We start from the raw sequence: 26,389 nt of genomic DNA, 5'->3' as shown, positions 1-26,389 counted from the left end.
AGTGCAAAACATAAGCCTTGAAAACTCTCAGAATGTTGTGAACAGAACATTAAGATAAAAGTCCGTAGAGAACGATATCGTGTTCTCAGATCAAAGGTTTAACAGGAAGGTGATAATTCTGCCTGTATTAATCCAGTTCCACACAGTCCATTTCAGAATGTTGGCTGGCTCCTTTCAGGAATCAGATGGACTTTCTAAAAGTGATAAGGAATTACAGAGAATTCAGAAAGCTAAAACAGTCCTGAAGGGGGAAAAAAAACAAAACAAAACAAAACAAAACAGAACTCACATTTTCACACCTGCTACAACAGGCGTGGGGGCCTTTTCTCTTTATTTGGATGTGTATGACCTCATTCACGGGCCATTCAGAATGATCATCTTTTAAAAATGAGCCTGCCTTGACGTAGTGGATTTAAGACCCGCTTGTGGATGCTTTGGCAAGGCCCTGTTTGGCCTGTGCCCCGAGTGTTCTTCTGCACCCCTGCACCACAAAGCCACCTAATGAGAACGGCGTGCTGCCCGTACAAGTGTAGACAAGTAGGCCGGTAGACTAGAACTGAGAATCCAGGAATGAACCTGCGTGCCTGTAATCAACTGATTTTCCCAAGGGTGGCAGAAAGAATGGTGGGTCGATAAGGGCCATCACTGTATGACTGTAACAAGTCACCATGATGAAGTGGATAGTGTCAGTCCCAGCACCTCCTCCTTAGCCTGCAGTTCCTCCATGAAGTCGAAATCAGAGCGGTAAGAGAGTAACATCCCAGTGCTAGATTCTGTGCTCCTGAGAGCTCTTGCAAGAGCCTGCAGGCCAAATCACAGGTCTTAAAATCCATTTATTACTGCTAAACTCATATCCTGGTGTTAACCTTCAGTTGAGATGTTTTTTTAGGATTTCATAATAGACCCTAATCAAACTAATATTCAGTTCACCCCTCGATGCCTTTGTCATTCCAAAGGAAACCCACTGTCTGGCCCCCATCACTGGCCAGTCAGAGAAAGGTTCTGTGTGCTGTGAACCTCCCGGAGGCCCCCACACAGGCTGATGCCACCACACAGCCGCAGCGTTGAGCAGTCAGCTCCCTACCTTGACTCCCTCCGGGAGCCTGGGAGGGAAGTTTTGGCTGCTGGCTTTGTGCTACAGTAGATGCCTTCTTGATTTCCATTGACTGAGGTCAGTGATTCTCTGCACACTGAGGGAACAGACCCCGTGTGAGGGGTCTTCAGCTAGTTTTGAGGTTGTTCCGTAGCAACCCCACATATAGATAAGATCAGAATGGGGAAATCTGAAAATGAAGTAGTGGTTTCTAACCTAAGGGTGAAGCACTCAGAATAAAAGAAAAAAAATGCTCTAGAATTGGCAGGTAAGAAGGACACAGATCTGTGCAAACACTGACATACTATTGCCTTGTCCACCATAAGTGGGGAAATCATGTGTTTTTGGTAAGTCTGTTAAGTTTTTAAATAAAAACAAAATGAAAGCTAGCAGGCTGTGGCAAATTTAAGTTACAATCTATCATTAAAGCAGCAAAAGAAACCATTTATAAAGTTGTAATAGGATTAAGCATACAAGCTAAGAAAAAAAATGAATGACTAAAACCCAATAAATGTAAAGACTTAAAAGCACTTTAGAATGAAAAGACTGAAAAATCAAACAAAAGGGATAAAGGGTGAACCAACATGAAAAGGAAAGGAAAAAATGATCAAAAGTTTTAAAAGCCTCGCAAAGAAACGGTGTTAGTGGGAGGTGGTTGAAACAACTGAAAATTAGGATGATTTATTTAAATTAAAGGTGACAAAAGCGGTAAAAAGATACTAGCTTAAAAAGAAAAAGTACTATACATAATGACGATGAATAAAAGACAGAACATTTTAATAGGATTTTATAAAATGTCAAGTGGGAACTTGGGGGTGAAGCCTGCAAGAGGGTGCATTCGTGGGTTCATGGATCTTCTGTTCGAGCTGAGACAGCCCTCCCAGGGGGAGCACTTCACGTGGGATCAGGCTTGTGTCCTCTGCTTCGTCACCAGTGTGGACAGTTCCCTTGATCCTGTATCCTGCAGACAGTGGGGCTGTGAGCATCAGGGCCTGGCCAGGCTTGCTCTAGCCGCCTGCCTCCGCCAGACGTGAAAGAACCCAAGGAGGAGGCATCCACGTGTCCAGGCAAGCAGGATTGATTCAGAAGATAGTACGCACTGAGGTGTGAGTGTAGGCAAGCCATCTTCATGAGGAAGGAAGGGCTGCCACCCCCTCCAGAGTTGGTGGGTCCTGTTTTTATAGGGCAGGAGGGTACACCCTAATTAAGTATTCAGATGGTGTGGCATTTGGACAGGGCTTCCATGCCCCTTCATTTGTGAATCTCAGAAGTATCAAATGGCACCTGGTACCTGATGGGAAGTGGGGCTCAGATGCATGGTGGGGAATGTGTGTGCTAAGCCCACAGCTGTGTCAGATCCGCATGGAAGTAGGTAGGGGTTGTGCGGTATAGGGCTGCCTGCAAACTCGGCTCCTCTCTGCTTACTGGCTGCCAACCTGCCCACTTCTGTCAGCAGGAAACTGTGTTTGGTCAGACTGCTTTGGAAGGCTCCTGCTGGGAGCGGGTGGGAGTCCGAAAGGGACTGGGTTTTGTGGTTTGCCACCCAGGTGCAGTGTGACAACTTGAAGGCCAGGTACTTGTCACCGTGACACCCAGCCATCCCCAAGGGTCCTGTCTTGTTATCATTCGTCAGGGATCAGGCTGTAAGATCCTAGAATGGAGCCTTGATGACCACAGGGAGCCTGTGCCTCTCCTTGAGTTATTTTGTCAGAGTGAATCCTCACCCCTGAAATGCTCAAGGCAGCTTAGAGATCACACTCCTGCCACCCGTTATTGACAGTAGGTACCAGCCGAAGATGAGGCAGGTGGCTCTCATTCTTTCAGCAAACACTGCTCGTGTGGCGCCTGCGTGCGAGCCTTGTCAGGCTTGCTGGGGAGTCACTGTGGAGAGAAGGGTGCGTTTCCTGTCATCGCAGAGCCTGTCTCTGGCAGGAAGGGGTCTCTGTTGGCTTCCGAGGACCAATACCATACCTCCTTCTTTGTTGCTTACTCCATTACAAATGAATAGTTTCATGGATCAGGTCGAGGCCTGCAGTTGTTAATGGACGTCCTTCAGGGAGGTGGGGGGGTTCTCTGTCTGCAGAAGTCTGTTGCAACGTTGTGGGGCCCCTTGCCTGCCTTCCACTCCCCATTCCCATCCCGCGCAGCAGCGCAGCAGCATCCTGACTCAGGGCTGGGAACCTTGTGTTCCTAGGGACTGACGTCATGGTCCGGTGCCTCAAGCTGCTGAAGGAGTTTAAACGGAAGATGGACGATGACCAGGACGACGACGAGGATGAGGAGGTCATCTCCAAGGGCGTGCCTCCCGTGGATATCGTGTATGAACGGGACATGCTCACGCAGACCTACGAGCTCAGTGAGTCCTGCACACGCGTGCGCTAGCTCCCTGCCCTTCCTCGGTCTTGCGGTCCAGGGCTATCTGTACAAGTATTCACAGAGGGCTGTGCTACTCAGAGGCACCAGACTTCCCTTGCGATTTTCAGGCCTTGGCACCAGGCTTGAATTTGAAGCCTTTTTCTCTGCTGTTTGGTTGGATGACTTTGGGAGAGGTCTCTGGACCTCAGTTTGCTCCTCTGTAAAATGGGGCTGTCTTTGTCAGAGTTCTCTACGAAGTTATATATACACAGAGAGGAGAGTGGATTTGCTAGGACCCTGTGCCGTTGTGGTTAAGGAAGCTGAGAGGTCTGATAAGAGGCCAGCTGTCTGCAAGCTGAGATCCTAGGAGGCCACCGTGTGGCTCAGGCCAACTGTAAAGGCCTGAGACCCAGTGGAGTCCTCCGAGGCCAGGAACCTGAGCTCTGATGTCCAAGGACAGAGCCCTTGTTCCAGCTCCAGGAGGAGGGAGACTCGGCTTTTGCCCTGGATTTGCTATCTCTGGGCCCTGGCTGATTGGATGGGGTCTGTCCCATTCCAGTCTCCGGTTCAAAGGCCCAGGTCCTGCAAATACAGCCAGAAATAGTGCTTTACCCACTCATTGAGTGTCCTTTCGCCCAATTGACACCTAAAATTAATTCTGACACTTTACAAAGATGAGCAACATGGCATTAAAGTGCAAAGGCTGGTGCCTGATGCATAGAAAGCACTCCAAAAACCTAGCTGTCAGTTGTGCTGTTGAGCATTTCACAGCCTGCTGTTACCTTCCAGCGTTGACTCAGAGTCACAGCGGGCTAGGGATTCAGGTGATGAAGGGTCCTCACCCTTCTTAGACACTCCCCACTCAGATCTGTGCGGGATGTCAGTGACCCTGTGCCTTAGCTGGGATGACCTCAGGTCCCTCAGGGGAGGAAGACAGAGTTGGAGAAGTGACCACAGAAGATATGAAATGCCTGCAGGTCAGAAACCGCACCTCGCAGCCTTTCTGCAGAGTCAGTAAGCACTCCAAATCAGCCACCCTGGCCTTCCAGCTGCTGCAGTTGAAAGTTCCACCTCGGGGCCCGGCGGCGTGGCCTAGTGGCTAAAGTCCTCGCCTTGAACACCCCGGGATCCCATATGGGCGCCGGTTCTAATCCCGGCAGCTCCACTTCCCATCCAGCTCCCTGCTTGTGGCCTGGGAAAGCAGTTGAGGACGGCCCAAAGCCTTGGGACCCTGCACCCATGTGGGAGACCCGGAAGAGGTTCCAGGTTCCCGGCTTCGGATCGGCGCGCATCGGCCCGTTGCGGCTCACTTGGGGAGTGAATCATCGGACGGAAGATCTTCCTCTCTGTCTCTCCTCCTCTCTGTATATCCGGCTTTCCAATAATAATAAATCTTTAAAAAAAAAAAAAAAAAAAAGAAAGTTCCACCTCACGTTCTGGGTGGAGAAGGAAGGAGAAGGCTGGGCTTTAACACCAGGCTGAGCCCCACTGGCCCTTGACTCAGATCTGTTGTTCTACACAGTTGAGCGCAGAGGCACGAAAGGAATCTCCCAGGCTGAGATCCGTGTGGCCATGAACGTGGGGAAACTGGAAGCGAGAATGCTGTGTCGGCTCCTTCAAAGGTTCAAGGTTGTCAAGGTAACCTCCCAAGCCCTACTCTCCTCCCCGCCTCGGGATGTGCGCTGTGTGATTGCACCAGGAGGCACAGTTGGTTGCTCTGTGTATTCAGCAGGTGAACAGTGCCTGCAGGCTGCACTCCCTGGCTGTCCCTGTCACCCATGCCTGGCTCCCGGGGCTGTGGAGTTGTTCCTGTGCCATAGTTCAGACTTGATCTCAGCCCTGACCATTCCACCCTCATCCCATCCTCTGTTGGCCCGTTTCGCTGGACAGTGAAGGGTTGCAGCTGAGCCAGTGGCTACAGAGCACTGTGGTTGCTACACAGCGCATGCTACTCGTTCTCCCACAAAGTCCAGTTCTAGGAGATAAAGCAGGAATGGATGGTTGGTGGCCGGCCTCTTGGTCTCCATGGCAGTGGCCAAGGAGTGCTGGTGTTCCCCAGAGCCTGTCCCTCCAGTCTGGCAGCCATGGAGCTCTGTGCACCACACCCTCCCTGCTCACCTGCTCACTGAGCGCTCTGTGGGGGCCGAGTTCTCTGCCAGGCACTGAGCTCCGTGGAAGACTGGGCCAGAGCCTGCTGTGAGGGGTTCCCAGCCTCCCAGAGCACACGGATTACACCATAGATAACTCCCATAGATTTCTGGAAGCAGGACCTGAAGACAATGAGATGGGGAGGCCCAGGAGGGCTCATGGGTACGGGCCAACCTGCGGCCCAGGTGGTGAGCTGGAAGAAGCTGCTGAAAGCCAAGAGTGGTAGGAGGACAGGTCACTGACACCGCTCTGAGTGTGACCGGCGCGTCTCATTCCCCCCAGGGATTCATGGAGGACGAAGGCCGCCAACGGACCACCAAGTACATCTCCTGCGTATTCGCAGAGGAGAGCGACCTGAGCCGGCAGTATGCCCGGGAGAAGGCCCGCAGTGAGCTCCTGGCCACCGTGAGCCTGGCCTCCATGCACGAGGAGTCGCTCCCACCTGAGGGCGAAGACACCTTCCTCTCGGAGTCAGACAGCGAGGACGAGGGTGGCGGCAAACGGAAAGGCCGAGGGTCCCAGGGCGATGCCAGGCCTTCCAGTAGCCTCGGGCTGGGGGCACAGCCTCATCACTCCACTCCCACCAAGGGTAGGGGCACTCGGGCGGGCAGGGTTGGTGCTGCTGGGCATCCCAGGCCTCTCAGGTGCTGTCGGAGTGTGGGGGTGATAGTGTCATTTATATCACAAGGTCATGGGCTTAGAGAAGATGGCTTTGTCTGTTTTAGGGGCTTATGAGTCCTTGGGGCATATGTCCCATAGTTTGATCCTGGGGGGAGAATTTCCTAAGCTTCCCTCTAACGGTACTTTGAAGAAGCCCTTAGGGTATTAGTTCAGGTGAAAGGTTGGGGCCAATGGCGAAGTTGGCATCTGGCACTCAGTTAAGAGTAGAGCTGCCTGCTGGGCACAGCCTGCTTCCTTTCCGACCCTGCGTGGCTCTCCTGGGCTGCCAAGCATACGTGCCCTCTCACCTCCTGCTCACCGACTCTGCTCATGCCCTCCTCGCACAGCCAGCTGGAAAGTTGTCAACTTGAACCCACTCAAGCGGCACCCATCTGCCTTTGAGGGCTCCACCTGCGGGAGTCGTGCCAGCGCTGACAGCCTCCTGGACACCAGCAGCTCCTCCGAGCCCAGCTTGGGCTCCCACCACATGGAGGGCGACACTGGCGACATAGCCTTGATCGAGGAGGTCCGGCTGGAGAACCCTAAGGTTAGTGCCTGTCATGGGGAGAGCTGCCATCCCCCAGCGGGCTCTGTGGCTAGGGATGTGAGCCTTTCCTTTGCTGTGCTCAGGAGCCCCTGGAAGGGCGGTAGATGGAGTTACCGTGAGAGTGCTGCCTGCTGTGTTCCTGCTGGGTTCCTGGCAGTGGTCTGTTACCCCCCCACCCCTTACAACCACCTTGAGTAAGGCAGTACCCATGTACCCATGGCCTGGGCCCCATGCGAATGTCACTACCCTGTCATTTGCCCAGCAGCGAATGTTTTCATTTGCAGCAGCAAACTCGCTCTTTTCACTTACGTTTACTTTAGAAGGAAGATTTGTACAGCTCATTTAGATCTGCTGTTGGGTCAGCTTTGTCCCCCAGGAGACATTTGGCATTGTCTGGAGACATTCTCGGTTGTCACACTTAGCAAGGGGGTCCACCGCCAGCATCCGCAGGTCAATGTTGGGACACTGATAAGCATCCCCAAACAAATGTAGGGCAATCTCTCTGGGCAGAGAATTCTCTAGCCTAAAATGTCAACATTGCCATGGCTGATAAACCCTGCCCTAGAGGAAAGGCCAGCCTGGCAGGCTGTAGAACAGAAGGAAGTGGTGCAGAAGCCAGATCGGATCAGCACGGCTCAGCCAGACACTGTGTCCTAGGGTGCTGCTTAGCCCTGTGATGGGAGGATTCAAAGACAGTTGATGTAGAAATGCTTCCCTCTTGATAAAGGAATCTTCAAAAGGTTGGTGTGAAATGTATATCATGAAGAAACCTTGCCTAGACTTCACCTTTTCTTTTTTGGCATGAAGATTAACTCATCTTTTTTTTTTTTTTTAAAGATTTGTTATTATTGGAAAGTCAAATATACAGAGAGGAGGAGAGACAGAGAGGGAGATCTTCCATCCGATGTTTCACTCCCCAAGTGAGCCGCAACGGGCCAGTGCGCGCCGATCCGATGCCGGGAACCAGGAACCTCTTCCGGGTCTCCTACGTGGGTGCAGGGTCCCAAAGCTTTGGGCCGTCCTCAACTGCTTTCCCAGGCCACAAGCAGGGAGCTGGATGGGAAGTGGAGCTGCCAGGATTAGAACCGGCGCCCATATGGAATCCCGGCGCGTTCAAGGCGAGGACTTAAGCCGCTAGGCCACGCCGCCGGGCCCTAACTCATCTTTTAATTCCGTTTTCCACCAACTGCTTGAAGTGCCCGTGGGATTTGGTGTACTTGGTGCCATGTCCTTGGTCAGGACCTTGGGGACGAGGAGGCAAGAGCGCCTGCTGTACCTTGGAGAGATTTTAGATGGCAGGGCGGTGCTCCAGTGCAGGACGGGAAGGCTTTGATGCTGTTGCTGCTGCGTCATTTAGGCTTCACAGACTTGCAAGACAAATAGCAGGCACATGTGTGAGAAGGAAGACAGAGGCCCTGGGGGACATGCGCTTGCCTGCCCAGAGGACAGCTATGTGAACGTTATAACATGTGTGTCTGTGTGTGGGTACACACAACCCCTCTACCCCTTCTTATTTCTTGGACTGGAGTAGATTATTTTAGACCCTACTAGCCCTTTCCGACTTTTGGATACTGTGGCTCCCCATCATGTCTAATTGGTCTTGTCTCTGAAGCGGAAGGCCCCCTAGGATCTTACCTGCTTTCTTCATTCCTTGAGCCCCGCTCAGCAGGTCATTGGTCTTCAGCAATACTCCCTTCCAGGGCTCCGAAATCCAGTTATGCTTTCCCAGCCCAGCTCTTTCTCCTTCTCACTGAATGCTGGCCTTGGCATCCTGGTGCCATCATGCCTGCTTTGTCACCCTTGCTGAACTCTTGGGACTCTTGGCAAAGCGCATTTCCCTCAGCTCTCCTCCATCCCCGGGGAAAGCAGCTGAGTTTGTTTGTGTGACTTTCCTGCCAAGGATCCACCCTAAAATGCTAGGGTTATCTTGCCTGTCTTGGGGCCATCCTTCCGGCCCCTGTCTCCATAGGAGAGGCAGTTAGTACGCTGGGCCGGGTGTGAGCACAGTCGGCTTGGCTGGACACTTGGCTCTGCCCACACGGAGTAGCCTTGCTATATCAGCACTCCAAGCCGGGGAGGCACGGAGCAGCAGCGCAGGGGCCGGCGGCTGCCGTGGGGCACTGACCTGTGCCCAAGGGCTGCCAGGAGCCTTTAGAGTTTCCTTCCCATGCCAGCCTTACATTGGGGCTATCTACCTTTTGACCCAATGGCAGAGGGAACAAGTTCATTTTAAGCTCATGGGAGACAGAAGGAACCATTCGGAGAGCAACATGAGCCTTTTGGCAAGGGTGAATGAGGAAGCACGGGTCTGCCTTTCTCCTGTTCCTATTGCCAGTCACCCTGGTTCACCTCCAGAAACCACCTGTGCTTCCGCTCACGTCCTTCCCAGAAAGGCTTCCCTGGCTCTCCTCTTCTGAGGGACCCCACGCCCTGGGTTCTCATGTCTGTAAAATGGGAACGGCAATCACCAGGTTGTTACAAGTTGTCCAGGAAAGGAACCAAAGCATGACACCTGTCCCTAACACCATGTGGAGGAGCCAACAGGCACGAAAGGTGTCCGTTTTGCTTTCTGGCGGTTGCCTCTGAGTTGCATTCTGAAATCTGTCCATCTTTATACAGTGGCCCACGCCCTCCTCCTAGGCCCACAGGGACGGTGCGAGGTGTCCCATGCAGCGGGCTGCAGGAGTGATATTCCCCATGCTCACTGAGCCCCTGTGCCTCTTGATCTGGTCTCTGTTCCAGGAGAGCGGCGGTTCCCAGAAGGGCGGGAAGCATGGCACCGGCCAGGACAAGCCCCATGAAACCTACCGGCTGCTGAAACGCAGGAATCTGATCATAGAGGCTGTCACCAACCTGCGCCTCATCGAGAGCTTGTTCACGTAAGCCCTCCCACGTCAGCCCACCCATTTGCTGGCCCGCCTGCCTATCTTGACTAGCCACAGCACTCTACCAGGTGGTTGCCACCCGCCACGGAAATGACCGAGGGCTACTGGGCTGCCTCCTGTGTCCTGGGAATTCTCATGGGGATCACTTTGTGGCAGGAAGCACTTGGAGGTTGGTGTCGCTCTTGGGAAGGTATAGATGGTGAGGGTCGTCAAGATGGCAGAAGGGAGAGTGTGATGGGCAACAGCAGAAGGCACAGGGGAACATGACTGGGCAGCAATAGAAGGCATGGGGGAAGTGTGTTTGCCTTTCTCCAGGCCTGGGAAATTGTTGGTAAAGAAAGGCTATGAATAAACAGGCAGGAAAGTGTGATCTTGCCTTAAGTTTCCAGAAGATACCACCAGGCCAGCACAAGTAGAGCTTCCTTGTGGGCTGGAGTAGAGGCCCTGGCCTCTGGTCAGGGGTCCAGGACATCACCATCTCTGCACTGCCACCTGGGGTGGCGTCCTCAGGGCTTGGAGACACCCAAGCCTAGAAGGCACTTACTGAGAAAGAGCTTTGCTCCCCGGTCAAGAACACAGGTTGCCCTGTAACTAGGCTGGGATGGGGCACCATCAATGCCGTTCCCATTTTACAGTTCCGTCTGTCAGCGAGGGGCTTGGCATGGTGTTCCTCGTGTCCTTTGGACTCTGCCCAGTGGGGACTCGGTGAGAGCCAGACAGGGAGAGATCCGATTGGAGGGGAGAGTGGTGAACTGGTGCTCGCTAGTGGGAGTTCCAGCTCTCCCCGCCACCCTGCCCCACCAGGTCGTCTCTGTGTGGCTGGTGCCGGACTCAGCACGTGGAGCTGCTGTGTGTGGCCGTCCATTTGCTGCAGGAAGAGGGTCTTCACCATCTGCCTGGGGGAGGGCGGGGGCTTGCTCCAGACCATCCATCAGGCCTGTCTCCATTGCCCTGCTGGCGGGAGGTGGGGGAGTAGGTGAGCTGCTTATCTTGTGACGCCCCAGGATTCAGAAGATGATCATGGATCAGGAGAAGCAGGAAGGCGTGTCTACCAAGTGCTGTAAGAAGTCCATCGTCCGCCTGGTGCGGAACCTGTCTGAGGAAGGGCTGCTGCGGCTGTACCGGACCACGGTTATTCACGATGGGATCAAGAAGAAGGTGAGCACGGGCCCTAGGGACCCCGGACGCCTGTGTCCAGTCTGCAGCATGCTGGTCTCACTGCTTCTGTCCTTGGCATTCCCTGCAGCACCTCCTGGTTTTGTGGGGGGTATGGGTAGGGATCTTAATCTCTGTCATAAGTAGCAGCTGGAAAGAGAGTCGAACAGTAGTAGGCTCGGGCGTGCAACAGCGAGACGAGGCAGCCAGCCATGGAGGAGGGGCCGCCTGGAAGGTGAGCCTACTCAAGTTCAAGTTCAGCAGCATAGCGTGGGCAGAAATGAAATAACATTTGCACCATGGGAAATTCAAACTGAGCAGCACCAGCCTTCTCCATGACGATGGGAGGGCATGTCTTCCAGAGGGAGTGGTGGCGGCGGCTCCGTGAGGATGCACCGGTGGGGTTTTCCAGTGAGGAATGAGCCGTCTCTTCATCTCAGTTTGTTTCTGCGCAGTTGCAAGTCGGGGACCATTCCCATAGCAACTGCAGCTCGGAAGCTTTGCAGCGGCAGGCAAAGATTATTCAGGGGCAGAGTCATTTGCGATGGTGCAGCCAGACCCAGGGTGAAGGGGACGGCGCCGCGGGACAGGCGCCTTTCATTGCCTGACCTTTTCCCCCTGGCTCCATTGTTTTCTAGCTCTGTCTTCAGGAAGCTTTTGCTTTGATATTCTGTCTTCTTAATAAGCTGACAAGGTCATTTCTACTATTGAACTCCCATCTTCAGTTGGAGGTGGGGAGTCTGAACAATACCGAGCAGGACGAGGAGACAAGAGACAGCCTCAGCCATGGCACTGACAGCTCTCATCAGCTTTGAATCTTTAGGAGCCCCCTGGTCCTGACCCTACACCCCAGGCAGTCAGCCTCACCTCCCACCAGAGGGACCAGGAGGTCGCAATCCTGACTTCCCTCCATCTCTGAAGGCCAGGAGAAGCCCCTGCCTGTCTGCAGCAACACCTCCCTCTGAGTTAAGTTGATTTTCAGAAAGTGGTCACAGAGGGCAGAACACGTGCCCAGGTTAGGGTGGGAGGCAGCAGTCCGGCTCCTAGGCCTCAGCCCCTGCCAGGTGCAGCATCCAGTGGGCTGTACCACAGATTAGTGGCGAGAGGCTCGAATGAGGGCTGAGATGTCCGTGGTTCAACAATGTACATGGTAGAGCGGGCCTCCCCTGCCCCGGCCAGGGGGTACCTCTACAACGTCACGTTTGCTCTGGCCTGAAAAGGCTGTGGTGTGGATGTATACCCTTAGGCCGCAATTTCTCAGCCAGCCTTCCTGTGATATCCTGTGACACCCGTGCTGCCCACAGCCTTCTGACCTACTGGAGCTACACTGCTTGGAGGCCTCACACCCACACCTGCCTTTGCCCCTGCCCTGCCATGCCTGTTTGGCCTTTGGGAGGCGCTAAGCCATTTAGCCATAGAGAGTACAAATAGGCACGTAGTAGAGTTGTACTTTGTACTGTCTTTTTTTTTTTTTTAAGATTTATTTATTTTTTTTGGAAAGGCAGATTTATAGAGAGTCAGAAAGATCTTCCATCTGTTGGTTCACTCTCATTTGGCTGCAGTGACCAGAGCTGGCTGATCTGAAGCCAGGAGCCAGGACCTTCCAGGTCTCCCACATGAGCGCAGGGTCCCAAGGCTTTGGGCCGTCCTCTGCTGCTTTCCCAGACTATAAGCAGGGAGCTGGTTAGAAAGTGAAGCAGCTTGGACAGAAACCGATGCCCATATGTGATCCTAGCGCTTGCAAGGGGGAAGATTAGCTAATAGAGCCATCGTACTGGACCCGAGAAAGAGAATCTTCTGTCCGATGCTAGTTCACTAACCAGATGTCCACAATGGCCAGGGCTAGGCCAAGTCAAAGCTCCCCAGGGCCCAAGAGCTTCCTCCAAAGCTTCAGGTGGGTGCAGGGGACCGACTACATGGGCATCTGCTGCTTTCCACGGTGCGTTGGCAGGAAGCTGCACCAGAAGTGTTACAGCCAGAAATCAAATGGCACCCATATGGGATGCTAAGCTGCTCCCTGTCTCTCCTGTGAGCTTCACAAAACCACAGGGAAGTTGGCAGCTGAGAAAAGAGGTTCCCTGTTTCACAAATGAGGAGTGTGAGAGGCTGAGCCAGGTATGACTTTAAAGTGTCTCTCTGGGTGTTGCTTCCTGTTCCATGTCCCGACACCTCTCTGAGCCCATTTTTGACATGAAGCTGCATACCAGCGCTAACACTCTGGGTACATCCCACCTGGGCGTTCTCCTGCCTGTAACGGGGGCAGAGGAGCCTGGCCCTGGCTGTCCAGAATACCATGCCTCCTGTCCATGGTGCCACCATCACACTCCCTCCCACTCCGCTGCACTCTACGTCTCCCTGCTGGCTGGCCGTCTGTTAGTTGTCGCCCTGCCTCACGGTTTCCATTTTGCAAGCCTGTATCTCTTGCTAAGTGAACACTTCGTGGTTCAGCTTCGGTACCTCCAAAAAGGTAAAACAACAAAAGCAGCTCTCAATCCTGCCCTGGTTGGCTGAGGAATGAACTGGGCAGGGGTCCCACAGCGGTGCCCTCAGCCCGGCCAGATTAATGAAAAGATGCTTCCCTTTTACAGATGGAAGCCCTCAGGACTACCGCGTAGCTACAGAAAATTCCCAGCCAGTGGGAGTGGGCTGCAGAGAGCGGCAGGGATCAGTGGACTGTGACAGTCCAGGGCCAGCCAGGGCCTGCAGAGCCAAGGCTGTCATCCGGGTCACTTGATGGGTTTTGGCGCTAGTCACTATTAACAGCAGAGCGTTGAAAACCAGATTCTGCTTCCATCGGATCATTTCTTTTGGAAATGCCAGTGAAAGCAGCTAGGACTGAGGAGCCGCCTTAGGGCCAAGCAGTAGAAGCAAGCCTCCCTCACTCTTGCCCACCCCCTCTCTCCAGGTGGATCTGGTTGTGCACCCGTCCATGGACCAGAACGATCCTCTGGTGAGAAGTGCCATCGAGCAGGTCCGCTTTCGGATCTCCAACTCAAGCACAGCAAATAGGCAAGTGGTTGCCGGGCCCGCGACCCCCAGACTGATGCACGCTTCATAAGCGCCCTTCACTTACACCTGCACAAGATTGGGGGTTAGGTCTGTGGTCCACAATTCACTCACCAGTGTCTGGGCTCGTTATGGAAGAATGCTCCTGCTGTCATGCTCGAGTTCCATCTGCTGAAATGGACAGGGCCTTCTAGTCAGTCTCAGAGAAGCTCCCAATGACCCAGGCACCATGCAGAGGGCTGCTCTGATGGCTGGCAGTGGGAAAGTTCTGCCAGCTGGATCCCTAGGTGGCCTCCATGGGCGGAGGACCACCCTGACTGCAGGTGTAGGTTGTGTGCTCGGCTCTGTACTGGCCACATTTGACTCAGTTGCTGGTTAACGTCCCCCCAGATCCTGACGTCCAGCATTTCTGAAAGTGTCAGGAGACATAGCACATACACTCCCTGTCTCACAAGGCAGCTCCATAGTTTGACAGTGCTCTCTCTAGTTCCCCAGAGTCACTGCCAGGTCCCACGCCTGACACCTGGATGCAGTGTTTTCGCTGCAGTCATGTACACAGCCTCTTCCAGCCCTTGACTTCCTCTGCATCACAGCATCTTTATTTGAACTGCAGGATAAAAGTGCCCCAACCCCCACCACCCCCGGAGGAGGTGGAAGAGGAAACTCCAGTGGCAGAGGTGCCCAGCTCTTCGGCAGACTCCCAGCTGAGCAGTCCCAGTAAACTAGACGGACGGGTGAAGAAGACAGACGAAAAGATGGGCATAACCCAACTGAAGAACTACAACCCTGTGATCGGTACACGCCCCTTGTTGAGCGGGCTGCTCGCGTTTCCTCCACATTCTGTGACTTATGTGGGAGTCGCCTGTGCACTCCACATGGGCTGTCAGCGGGGAGAACCACGCCTGAGTCAGTGCCTGGGGCCTGCTGGGCCAACCCTGGGGCTTCTGCTGGTCTCCCTTTCCCACCGTAAGGCAGGAGAAGCACTGCGAAGATGCACATGAGGAAGCACCTAGAAGTAGCAATTGCCTTGGCCGCATACTCTCTGGCCAGACCATCTCATAAACCCTAAAAAGCCTCCCCCATCCTGACCGCTCGGACCCTCTGTCCTTGACTGTCCTGCCACTTTTCCAGCATCAGGTCTGTAGCGGCGTGGCCTTGTCCCTTGTGCCCCAACACCACGGCTATGCTACCAACCTGTGCTGAACAAGTGGCAGCCCGGCATTGGGAATTGGGGAGCTTGGCTCTTCTCCCAGCCAGAGCACACACGCTGGTGCAGAGGGAGGCCACGGTACATCGGCCCCTGTCCAGCAATGTCTCGGTGGGGCACAGCAGGCCAGGGATACCAGGCAGAAGACGGGGTCCACAGACTTCCCGTCCCAAGGGGGCTGCTTGCCCAGCATGACTTCTGTTCGTGAGACTTCCTGTATAGACAGGGCAGGGAATGAGAAACCCAAGCACGCGAGCAGGCAGTGAGCATGCTCCACAGTGGGCTTTCCAGTAACTTGTCATTGTCTGGTGTGCTTTCTTGCCTGGGAAGAGCCCGGGGACAAAACCCCAACAGACAAACCCACCTGGCAGCTTTGGGAGCATTAGTGGCTTCTGGTGGCTCCCTTCACCTCCTCTGGTTCATCTCCATCCTTGCTGCACTCCGTCCCTCTGACTTTGGGGCCCTCTCTCACGTGCCTTAGCCGCCCCCCCTTTGTTTGCTCTGGGTACATGTCCCCAAATGTCTGCATGGCCCCATCCCTACTCAGCTTGAGGACTCCCCTCCAGAATGCCAGCCCGCCTCCTGCGCACACTGGCATCTCTGCACCAGCCTGTCATGTCTGCTCTGCTGCTTGAGGCATCACGGCAATTATCTGTGCAAGCCCACAAGAGAAAAAGCTGTCAGAGGTTAGGCTGTTTGCATCGGCCTCCTCCTTGACCCGTGGGCCATAGAGGCATCTGAGAGCCTTTGAAGTAGACAGACAGAACTGAACTGAAGCTGGGCTTTTCCAAACGCTGCCCTCCCTCCCTCTTTTCTCACCTCAGTGCCTGGACTCGGACGCTCTATGGGGTTTCTGCCCAAGATGCCACGCCTGCGCGTGGTCCACATGTTCCTGTGGTACCTGATCTATGGACACCCTGCCAACAAGACAACACATAAGCCTGGCGGGGAGAGAAGGTCGAGAAGGCAGGAGTCCAGCAGGATAAGATCCCAGGCTGCCACCTCTGGAAAACACTCAGAGGGCTCCTCGGCTGTCAGGGAGACGGTCACCTGGGAGGCCGAGGTGGAGCTGGCCACGGAGACCGGTGGGTATCCCGACCCCGAGCCTGCAGGCGGGCGGCTACAGCAGGACCTAGGGCGAAACAGTGTTCCTTATCTTTTTAAAAAAGAGATTTTTAAATTTAATTTGAGAACTCCCATATATAGTTTTGTTCCCCAGATACCTACAAAACAGCTGGGGCTAGATCAGGCCAAAGCTGGGAGTCAGGAGTTCCATCCAGGTCTCCCGTGTAGGTGATGGAGTCCTAAGCCAGACAGTCCTCAGTGATGCACCCCGAGTTGTGCATTAGCAGGAAGCTAGAGCCAGGAGTCTCTCTGTTAGGGCATGTGGGCATCCTCAACAGTGTGCTATCCCCAGGCCAAACACCTGCCCCCAAGGTCACTAGCTTGGCTGTGAACTGTGGGCATGTCTGCTCAGTGACAGCCCGGTCTCCCTGAGCCCTCAGGCTTCCTGTCTCCTTGTCCTTCTAAACAAGTTGGGGTTTGTCCAAAGTGGCAGTGGAGGGCTCGAGACCTGCTCGGCGCGATCACCGCTAGCGCTGGGCCCTGTCTGCGAGCAGTGACACAGGTTTTGTTCCTAGTGTACGTGAACGAGGCCTCGTGGATGCGCTACGTCCCACCTGTCCCGGTCCACAGGGACTTTGGCTTCGGCTGGGCGCTGGTCAGCGACATTCTGCTCTGTCTACCCCTGTCCATCTTCATCCAAATTGTACAAGTCAGCTACAAGGTACTGGTGACCGTGGGGCCCTCACACATCCTGGGGCACACACCTGGCCAAGGGCCACACACGGAGAGGCCGAGTTGCCCAGGTGGATGGACAGAAGGAAGGTTGGTCGTCAGGAGAACTACATTATGTATTCTTAACGATAGATTAGATGAGGTAATTGGGCGGATAGATGGATCATCCAGGGCAAATGCATAAAAGATTGTAATTCTGCATCAGTTTGTCAATAGGCAGGTAGGTCAGCAGGAGGAAAAGTAATTACAGTGCAGCAATAAAACCTGCTGTTTTTAGAGATTTGTCAAATGTAGAAAAAAGAGGAAATGGAAATTACCCATAACCTCTCCACGAGAGTTAATCACTCTTAAAGGTTTCGGTTCATTTTCTTCCGGTCTGTCTTGATTGTGCCATGTTTTCCAGCGCCTGTGTGCCTGGCCATAGGGTCTCCTTTAAATAGTTGAGACTTTATTCTTTGTAACATTTATTTTTGTTTTATTTGAAAGTCAAAGGGAGAAAAGAGATCTTCCATATCTTCTGATTTACAACAGCCAGGGCTGGGCCAGGCCAAAGCTGGGAACCCAGCACTAAGTCTGGATCCCTCATTTGGATGGCAGGGACCCGAGTAACTGAGGCCTCCCCTTGTGCTTCCCATAGTGCACGTTAAGGAAGCTGGGGGATTGGGCGTAGAAAAGCTGGGGTTCATCCTAGGCACTCCACTATGAGATGCGGGGATCCGAGGTGTCAATGGCCACACTGAACACCCACACCCCACCCCGTTTACTCCTTTATGATTGATTCTTTCCACTAAAAAGATCATGTTTTCTACATCATTCAGTTCCTTGTCATGATATCAAATGGATTTTTATTTTTGCATGTACTCTTGTTTAGTCGGTACTGTTTTCTAATTTGGGGACATTTAAATGCCAGTCTCTTGTTAGTGTAAGTGACCTATTGGTGAGTGGCTTGTGGTGCACACACGTGTAGGGGCAGCACCTAAATGTTCTCCTGCAGGCAAGGCTGGAAGTAGGATCACCAGCCTCACAGGGGACGCGTGGTCTTCCTTCCTGGGATGTAAGGAGACAGGTGCATTCTCAGCTTGCCCCCAGCTGTGTGCGGGGAGGGTGGATGAGACCCAGCTGTGCTATGGGAGTCGGGCTGACAGGCAGGTTCAAGGCTGGCCTACTGCGTGAGCCAGCCCGAAAATCACCTGCCTAGGTGGACATGCTTGAGGAGTTCCTGAATGACCCGCTGAAGAAGCACATGCTGATCCGCTTCCTCCCGCGGGCGCTCCGGCAGCAGCTGCTGTACAAGAGGTGAGCGCACTGGAGTGAAGCCCAACCCCTGAGAAGGAGGGTTCCGGACGCTTGTCCACCAGGATGAGGCCAAGGCATTCCTCCTGCTCAGTCTGTAGGCACCTGGGCTTTTCAGGAATTCAGCCCCGTGAAGTGTGAGCTGGTCAATCTTAAAGTACAGTCTCTGCTGAGTACTGCAAGTACCGGAATCTGAGTACTTCCCTTTGTTACATTACTTACCAAATCCAAAGCCAAGTGTAGGATCAACAGTCCATGGCCTTGGGCATCTGGAGGGGTGGGTATGGGCTGCAGTGCAGTACAGGTGTGGGACTGGTCTAGGGGCCACCAGGGAGGAAAGCAAAGAAGTGAGCGTGTGTTATGATGGGGACCCTGCCCCGTGTTTCCCAGGCGTTACATTTTCTCAGTGGTGGAGAGCCTTCAGAGGCTGTGCTACATGGGGCTGCTGCAGTTCGGACCCACAGAGAAGTTCCAAGATAAAGATCAGGTAACCTCCCCAGTCCCCAGATGAAGGCACCGCCATCGGTAGAGGCACGGGCTGCACACAGCTAAACCCTGCTCCTCTCCCCATGTCTGGTACCCCCTTAGGTCTTCATCTTCTTGAAGAAGAACGCGGTGATAGTTGACACCACCATCTGCGACCCACATTACAACCTGGCCCACAGCAGCCGGCCCTTTGAGAGGCGTCACTACGTCATGAACACAATGCAGGACGTGGAGAACTACTGGTTTGATCTGCAGTGCGTCTGCCTCAATACCCCACTAGGTACTGTCTGGGGCTCATCAACTTCCCCCTTTTCAGTGTGGTAACTGGGAGTTTAAGAAGAAAAATGTGTTTATATGAGACACAGAGAAAGATGTCTGCCCGTCTGCTGACTCACTCCCCAAGTGCCTGCAGCAGCCAGGACTGGGCAAGGCTGAAGCTGGGAGCCAAGAACTCAGTCTGGGTTTCAGCTGTGGGTGGCAGGGACCCAAGTACTTGAGCCATCACCTGCTGCCTCCCACTATGAGCTTTAGTAGGAAACTGGGTTAAAACCGGGTCTAGCACTCAAAGGCAGACATCCTGAAATGGGATGTGGATACTCCAAGCCCCAGAATGCCTGCCCTGACAACCAGAATTGGACTTAGAGAAGTCTGGAAGTTCCTGACCCAGTGGGATTTAGAAGGCTAGAACACCCTTAGGAAGGAGAGGAGTGAAGAACTCCCAGACCCCCAGTCGTTGGAGCCCAGGCAGTTCCGTTTTGCTTCATTCATGTGGCCAATGAGTATTAACGGAGCACTTGGCATGTGTCATTCCCCATGCCTGACCATGTGGCCAGGAGGGCACAGTGTCTACTCCTCTGTGAGATGACACCCCACTGAGGGGACAGGCTCACTATCACCCTTCAGAGTGTGCTGTGTATTGCCAAGTGTTGATGCCAAGTGTGTTTTAAAGGAGCAATCTAAGGGGAATCCCTCTGAGCTGAGTCCTGAGGAGTGAGCCTGGCCTGCGTGCCCTGAGCTGGGGAAGGGCTTTCCAGCCAGGGCTCTGGGTGGCGTGTTGGAGAAAGAGAAGCCAGAACTGTGATTCCCCCTGCTAACTTCCTGTTCTTCAGGATGGTTCTAGCTATTTGTGGTTTTTTGTGTTTCCAGATAAACCTTTGAATCATTGTTTCCAGTTCCATGAAGAATGTTTTAGGCAATTTGATTGGGATTGCGTTGAATTTATATATTGCTTTTGGCAATATAGACATTTTAATGATACTGATTTTACCTATCCAGGAGCATGGGATGTTACTCCATCTTTTGAGGTCTTGTTCAATTTCTTTTTTTTAAGTAGTTTGTAGTTTTCTTCAAATAGGTCTCCAACATTTTTGGTTAGATTTATTCCAAGATACTTCATACGTTTCTCTGTTATTTTGAATGGTATCTTGCTGGTTAGATCTTTTTCCATCGTGGGGCTGTTTGCATACACTATGGCTGTTGATTTTTGTTCATTAACTTTGTACCCTGCCACTCTACCAAACTCTCGTATAAGTTCTAGCAGTCTCTGTATTGAGTCTCTTGGCTCTTCTATATAAAGAATCATGTCATCTGCGTATAGTGAAAGCTCAAAGAGCCACCTGCACGTCATGTGCTCCTGCTGGGGCTGGGCTCCACCCTGAGCCCATTCATTTGTCCCAGGCACTCTCATAGTGCAGCTCTGCCTTGTGTGGGAGAAGCCGTGTGGCATGTCCTTTCAGATGGATGGCCTTTAATGGGCCGTTCACAACCTCCTAGAGTCTTCATTTTTTTCACTTTTTTTTTTCAAACTTATTTGAAAGGTAGTATGTCAGAGAGGGGAAGGCAGAGAGAGAAAGAGACCATCCTCTGGTTCACTCCCCAAATGACTCCAGTGGCCACGTCTGGGCCAAAGTAAGGGCAGAAACTCCAACCAGGTCAAGCCATGTGGGTAATAGGGACCCAAGTACTTGGGCAGTCTTCTACTGCCTTCCCAGATGGATTAGCAGGGAGCTGGCTTGGAAGCAGAGCAGCCAGGATGCAACACCAGCACTTCTACAGGAGTGTTGCAGGCAACAGCTTAATGTGCTGGACCACAGTGGTGACTCGTTACTTTGCTTCTAAACTGAGAACACCATCACCCCCAGGCAGACTCAGGAAAAGCTTGAACAAGGTATCTGTACACAGTTCTGGCTGAGAGGTATAGGGCTGGAGAACCAGGCTGTCCCTACCACAAAGCTCAGGCCTCTGTCTGGTCAAGCCATAAGTGAGCCTGACCATCCGTGCCCTGCCATGACCTGCCCTCACCCACCCAGGCAGTTGTTTTCATGTGCCTTTGGGTTTCTTACAGGAGATGTTCGCTTGCTGGCACAATAGCCAAATGTAATCTGACCGTATCCGTACACCTCTTTTGCACTCTGGAAACGACCGACTGGCCAGAGCTCTCCTAAGCATGACCACTGCTGCCACTGCAGTCATTACTGCTTTCTGCTAGCACCATGTTGCCCCCGAACAACTCCACAGGCTGTCTGTTGTCCAGCCTCCCCAACCCCCTAAAAAAGAGGCATAGATTTCCTCTGCTGCAAGTTCCCTGAACTGGTAGCTCCTCTGGTTCCTGTCTACCTCTGTCCTTGGCGGACTCGGCTTGGGAAACTTTGCCCCCAGCTTTTGAACTCTTCTCCCCGACTCCCTTGATTCCTTCTTGTCTTAAGAGCTGTGGGCAATTGCAGCCTCCCTGCCCGTTAGGAAAGGCCAAGAAGCTGCTTGGCTGTCACCTTCTAGCCAGAGTCTTGGCTGGGATGTGGGCCCCCTACAAGCCACGCCTGCTTTTCTAGGGGTAGTCCGCTACCCACGTGCAATGAAGACCGGCAGCTCGGAACAGGGCAGCGACGAGGAGGGCACCTTGCAGAAGGAGCAGGAGAGCGCCATCGACAAGCACAACCTGGAGCGCAAGTGTGCCCTGATGGAGTATACCACGTGCGTGCTCTCAGACCCAGACCCGGTCCCTTCCTGGGTGGCCAAGTGCCAGATCTGGCCCCAGTTCTGCTTTATGTTGAGCTCCCTTTGCTTTAAAATTGAAATTCATCCAGTTCTCCAGATTCTAAAGTTGGGAGTTCTGCACGAAAAACTTGAGGGTTTTTTTTTTTGTTTTTTCATTTAACTGGTGGGAGTGCCCCTGGGGCTCTGTTCTTTCACCTGTCAGTTGTTTTCCCGAGAAGGTGACTAAGTGTCCCACCCCAGGCCACGGCTCTCCTGCCCGTGACCAACTCTGCTTCTCTCCTGCTTGGTTCCTGCCTCTCAGGGGGAGCCGCGTGGTCATGGATAAAGGCGTGATTCCCGGGGATGGACTGGGGGCCGCTGGCCTCGATTCCAGTTTCTATGCTCACCTCAAGCGCAACTGGATCTGGACCAGTTACATCATCAACAAAGCCAAAAAGGTGGGTGCTTAGGCTGTGGTTGTGCCCGACTCCTCCAACTCACCGTCTTTGAACTGGTAAAAATAGGGGTATCAGATCCTGCAGGTACCTACTGGCCTGTTATCTTTAAAGGCATATTTTTTAAAGATGTGTTTATTTTACTTGAAAGACAGAGCTATAGAGAAAGAGGGAGAAACACAAAGAGAGAGGTCTTCAGTTGTCTGATTCACTCCCCTGATGGCCACAGAGGCTAGAGCCGAGCCCATACAAAGCCAGAAGCCAGGAGATTCTAATGGGTCTCCCACACAGGTGCAGGGTCCCAAGGTTTTGGACCATCCTCCACTGCTGCTTTCTCAGGCCTTTAGCAGGGAATTGGATCAGAAGTGGAGCAGCTGGCACTTGAACTCTTGCCCACATGGCATGCTGACTATAGGCAGAGGATTAGTCCGCTATGTCAGCATTGGCTGCTTAATATTTTTTTTCTTTTTTTATAGATTCATTTAAAAAGTAGAGAAAGAGAAGACAGAGCCAGGAGGCAGGCAAAGCTCCTCCCCAGATGCCTCTGCCAGCCGGGGTTGGGCCAGGCCAACACCGGGAGCCTAGAACCGAGTCCAGGTCTCCCACGTGGATGACAGAGACCCAAGGATTGGAACCATCACCGCTGCTTCCCTGGGTCCTCCCTAGAAGGAAGCCAGAATGAGGAGCCAGAGATCCCTGGTTGTGCCCAGTGTTCCCGTATGGAACACGGTATCTTCACTGTTAGGCCCAATGCTCAGCCCTGGCCCTTTCTATCCCCCAACACTTAGTAATTTGTACTGTGGTGTGCACTAATATCCCTTCCTAGAAAAGGCACGGAAAGTCTGGGTGACACAGAAGGGAATACATGTGCCTGCAGAGGTGCCCATTCCTGGCCGCCCTGCCCAGCAGTCCTGGGCTTGCAGAGGCTGCTTGGGGGACGTCGTGTCTGAGTGCATTGTCTGAGCTGGGCAGCCATGAACTTGCGCACGTTCATGGCTCACTCCAGTGCCGCCCTTGTCGTTCAGGAGAACAGCACCTCCGAGAGCGGGCTCACCGTGAGGCTACAGACGTTTCTGACCAAGCGCCTCTTGCCACCAAGGGCCCCAGGTGAGTGTGCTATGAGTTGAAACCAGAAACAAAGCCACGCTCAGCTCGGGGCCCAGATGACTGCCAGCCGTTCACTTGGCTTGGCCGTGGTGGGTCTCCTGAGCCTGCCACCCGCTGTGATGCTTTCCAGGGGACAACAAGTTGAATATCTGGGGAGAAGCGAAGAAAGGCACAAAGCTGTGTGCCGACCGGGAAGAGCATTTTGAGGTCGACTGGGAGCCCACGCAGGACAGAAACTGGAGAGTGAAGGGTGGCAAGAGCCAGAAGAGGAAACGGCTGAAGATGGACCCTGGAAAGAAAAGCAGCAAAGGTTGTATGCAAACCCCTGGCACTCCCCAGGCCTTGTCGCTGTGTTGGGCTGGGAGCTGTGCCGCCACCTCCCCTGCTACCAGACACGGGTTTTCACGTCCCCTCCGTGTATAGTCCCTGGGCGCCATGGTCATTTTCATTTCCACGTCCATCTGCAAACTGAGAGGTCCTCAGTTCACATTTCTAATTTCATCTCAGGTGGAAGAAAAAAAAAAAAAACAACCTGAGCAAAATCCCTGTCCTAAATAGCAAAATTCCTATTACTGTGTTGGTTTATCGTTATGTATGTGTTTAACTAATTTTGCTTATTGGAGAGTAGAAATAGATCCTTCTTTCACTAACCCGCTACTCCAATAACCTGCAGTACCGAGCTGAGTCGGGCCGGAGCCAGGAGCCAGGAACTCAGTCCTCTTCTTCCCCATGAGTGCCAGGGCCCCCAGGACTCGAGCCAGCACCCCAGCATGAGATGCAGGCACCCCAGCATCTAACCCACTGGAGTAAATGCTCTCCCTGATTTGCCTTTGACTGTCTTGCAATTGTGCAACTCAGGCTGAAGTTCAAAGTCAGGTGGGTTTTGTTTTTGTTTTTTAAGTTGGAGGAAAACAGGGAGTCATTGCAGCCTGCAAAATTTCTTGAGATCTGATGGAACCCCTCATGTTTGAATCACTCCCTCCCTCCCCTTTACTTTTGTTTATTTATTTTGAGAGAGAGAAAGGAATCTCTCATTTGCTAAATTTACTCCCCAGATGCCCACCACCTCCAGGGCTGGACCTAGCTGAAGCCAAGAGGCAGAAACTGAACTCGGGTCTCTTCACCCGGGAAATAGGGACCGAACTAGGCTCGTCACATCCCTGCCTTCCAGGGTGTGCTTTAGCGGGGAGCTGGACTGGAAGTGGGAGAGCAGGGACAGGGGCCAGGCCCTCTGCCGGGGGATGCCAGTGTTCTTAGCAGGGTCTTCACAGCTGGCCCTGCAATGTGTTTAGATGGGTGCTTTGGACTAGCACTGTGTGGGGCAGAAGGAATGGGAAGGGCACCAGTGTCTGTTGCCTAGATCACTTTGATATGTCACCCATGTGGTCTGTCCGCGTGATTGGATGGCAGTCTGATGCTTGCGGCCGTTCCCATTAAAAACATAATGTTCCAGCAGGAACTTCCCTGTAGTGGTTTATTTGGCTGGCGTTTATAACAAACCTCAGTCTGTCAGCTGAAATGGCTCCTCAGCTGGGCTGGCTTGTAGACGTGTGAGAGATCGGTGTTGGGCCCTGCAGTAGGTGTATGGCCTGGTTCAGTGTACCTTAGAATGTAGCCAGTCATTGTCCCCATAGTACACACGCCTGTGCACAGCCAACACCCTGAGAGCACAGCAAGGGAGGGTGGGTGGTGCTCTAACGCAATCCAAGGTGGTGCTGGCATGCAAACAGACCCAAGGTTTGCACATCATCCGGGGAGAGACAGCGCCATGCCGGCCGCCCTGCCCATCAACTGTGAAATCTCACCATAGAGAAATGCTGAAAGGGACTAAATGGCAAAACAGAACAGTCATGAGGTCCATCTTCTGTGGCCAGCACCTTGGTCAGGAGGTCCCAGCTGGGCCGAAACCCTCCCCTGTTGAGCGGGCTCCATGCCAGCTGTTGGAGGCTCCCCCCGTTCCCTCCCCCTGCCGTTTCTAGAAGAGCCCCCTGAGGAGAAGAGCAAACGGCTGCGCTACCACGACGAGGCCGATCAGAGCGCCCTGCAGAGGATGACACAACTGCGCGTCACCTGGTCCATGCAGGAAGACCGGCTCATCATGCTGTGCCGCATAGCCAGCAACATCCTCAACACCAAGGTGCCGCCCGCCTCCCTCCCAGCAGTCAGTGTCGCCCAAGGCAGCAGTGACAGTGGCCGTGGCCTGACTCGCCAGGTTCCTCTTGTACACCCGGCTGCATGTGTCCCTGAGCCCCCGGCAGGTGGAAAGACACTGCTGTCTGTATAGCAGACCCCTCCCCATCCCTCTGCCATCTCCGCCTCAGATTGTTCTGTCTCCCCACCATGTTCCCCAGGTCCCTGATTGTCTGCTAGCCTTCGGGGTCTTGCTGCCTGCTGTCACCCTGGTCTCATTCTGCAGGAATCCCCGGGAGAGTGAATCCCCTGGCATTGTACGATACTAGCCTAGGTCAGGGAGATGAGACAGTGTCCTTGTAGCCAGCCATGTGCCCTGGTCTGAATCAGGTGAGACGGACCCAGTGAGGGGGTCCTGGCTCCACAGGACTCTGCACTGGGGCACCCCGGATCCCTTTCTGGAAACCTCTGTTTGTCTCATAAGAGCTTCTCACCCCTAATCCTCTCCTCCAGGGAAGGACCTGAAAGATAGTGCACCTACAGTGGTCTTTGTGTCGTAGATCTGATGAGGGGGCCATCTCCACCCCCAACACAGCCGTTGGAGCCAGGAGGGGCCTGCATTCTGCTTCCACAATTTGCACATCTCCCGGGGGGCTGCCATTGTTGGGTTTGCCAGAAATCTCTTGTCATCAAGCCCCCTCCTCACCTTAGCTCTGCCTTCCAGTGCTGTTAGCTGATGTCAGTGCCCTCTGCCTCTGTTAACGCAGCGTGTAGGCACAGGTACCAGGGTGTTCCTGAGCAGGCGCCACTCTGACGTAACACATTTTATACACATGGCCTCTTCCATGATACAGCTGCGTTCCTGTCAGGGAAGTGCCTAGGAGCACCTCTGTTCCAGTACTTCCCAGAAACATGCTCTTCCCTGCCCACAACCTCAGTCAGTGCCAGGCATGGCATCACCTTGCGGGGTGACAGCTTTGGGCAGGCACTGAGGCAGGGCCTCCATGGCACACGGCTTTGGCCCTTGCTGTGTTTCCTCCCCTAACACAGGCTCCAGGGGTACTGATGGCTGCCTTGGGCCCTGTTCCCTGC

At 53.5% G+C, this 26,389-nt stretch overlaps 1 protein-coding gene across 1 annotated transcript in view; it reads left to right on the top strand.

Moving 5' to 3' along the window:
• GTF3C1 (general transcription factor IIIC subunit 1) overlaps window positions 1-26,389 on the top strand; it is a 60,859-nt gene that overhangs the window by 16,933 nt on the left and 17,537 nt on the right. Inside the window, exons 7-24 of the mRNA XM_058680481.1 lie at window positions 3,288-3,449; window positions 4,971-5,086; window positions 5,879-6,185; window positions 6,604-6,803; window positions 9,546-9,682; window positions 10,693-10,846; window positions 13,749-13,852; window positions 14,463-14,644; window positions 15,881-16,141; window positions 16,697-16,842; window positions 18,052-18,149; window positions 18,537-18,633; window positions 18,735-18,912; window positions 21,461-21,602; window positions 21,928-22,063; window positions 23,086-23,167; window positions 23,298-23,477; window positions 25,147-25,304. Coding sequence (XP_058536464.1) covers window positions 3,288-3,449; window positions 4,971-5,086; window positions 5,879-6,185; window positions 6,604-6,803; window positions 9,546-9,682; window positions 10,693-10,846; window positions 13,749-13,852; window positions 14,463-14,644; window positions 15,881-16,141; window positions 16,697-16,842; window positions 18,052-18,149; window positions 18,537-18,633; window positions 18,735-18,912; window positions 21,461-21,602; window positions 21,928-22,063; window positions 23,086-23,167; window positions 23,298-23,477; window positions 25,147-25,304 — 2,840 coding nt within the window. The remainder of the gene's footprint in view (window positions 1-3,287; window positions 3,450-4,970; window positions 5,087-5,878; window positions 6,186-6,603; window positions 6,804-9,545; window positions 9,683-10,692; window positions 10,847-13,748; window positions 13,853-14,462; window positions 14,645-15,880; window positions 16,142-16,696; window positions 16,843-18,051; window positions 18,150-18,536; window positions 18,634-18,734; window positions 18,913-21,460; window positions 21,603-21,927; window positions 22,064-23,085; window positions 23,168-23,297; window positions 23,478-25,146; window positions 25,305-26,389) is intronic.

The sequence above is a fragment of the Ochotona princeps genome, chromosome 24 (assembly GCF_030435755.1).
Source record: "Ochotona princeps isolate mOchPri1 chromosome 24, mOchPri1.hap1, whole genome shotgun sequence".
Lineage (NCBI taxonomy): Eukaryota > Metazoa > Chordata > Mammalia > Lagomorpha > Ochotonidae > Ochotona > Ochotona princeps.
The sequence above is the reverse complement of the archived record's forward strand: the minus strand, read 5'-3'. Positions and strand labels throughout refer to the sequence as shown.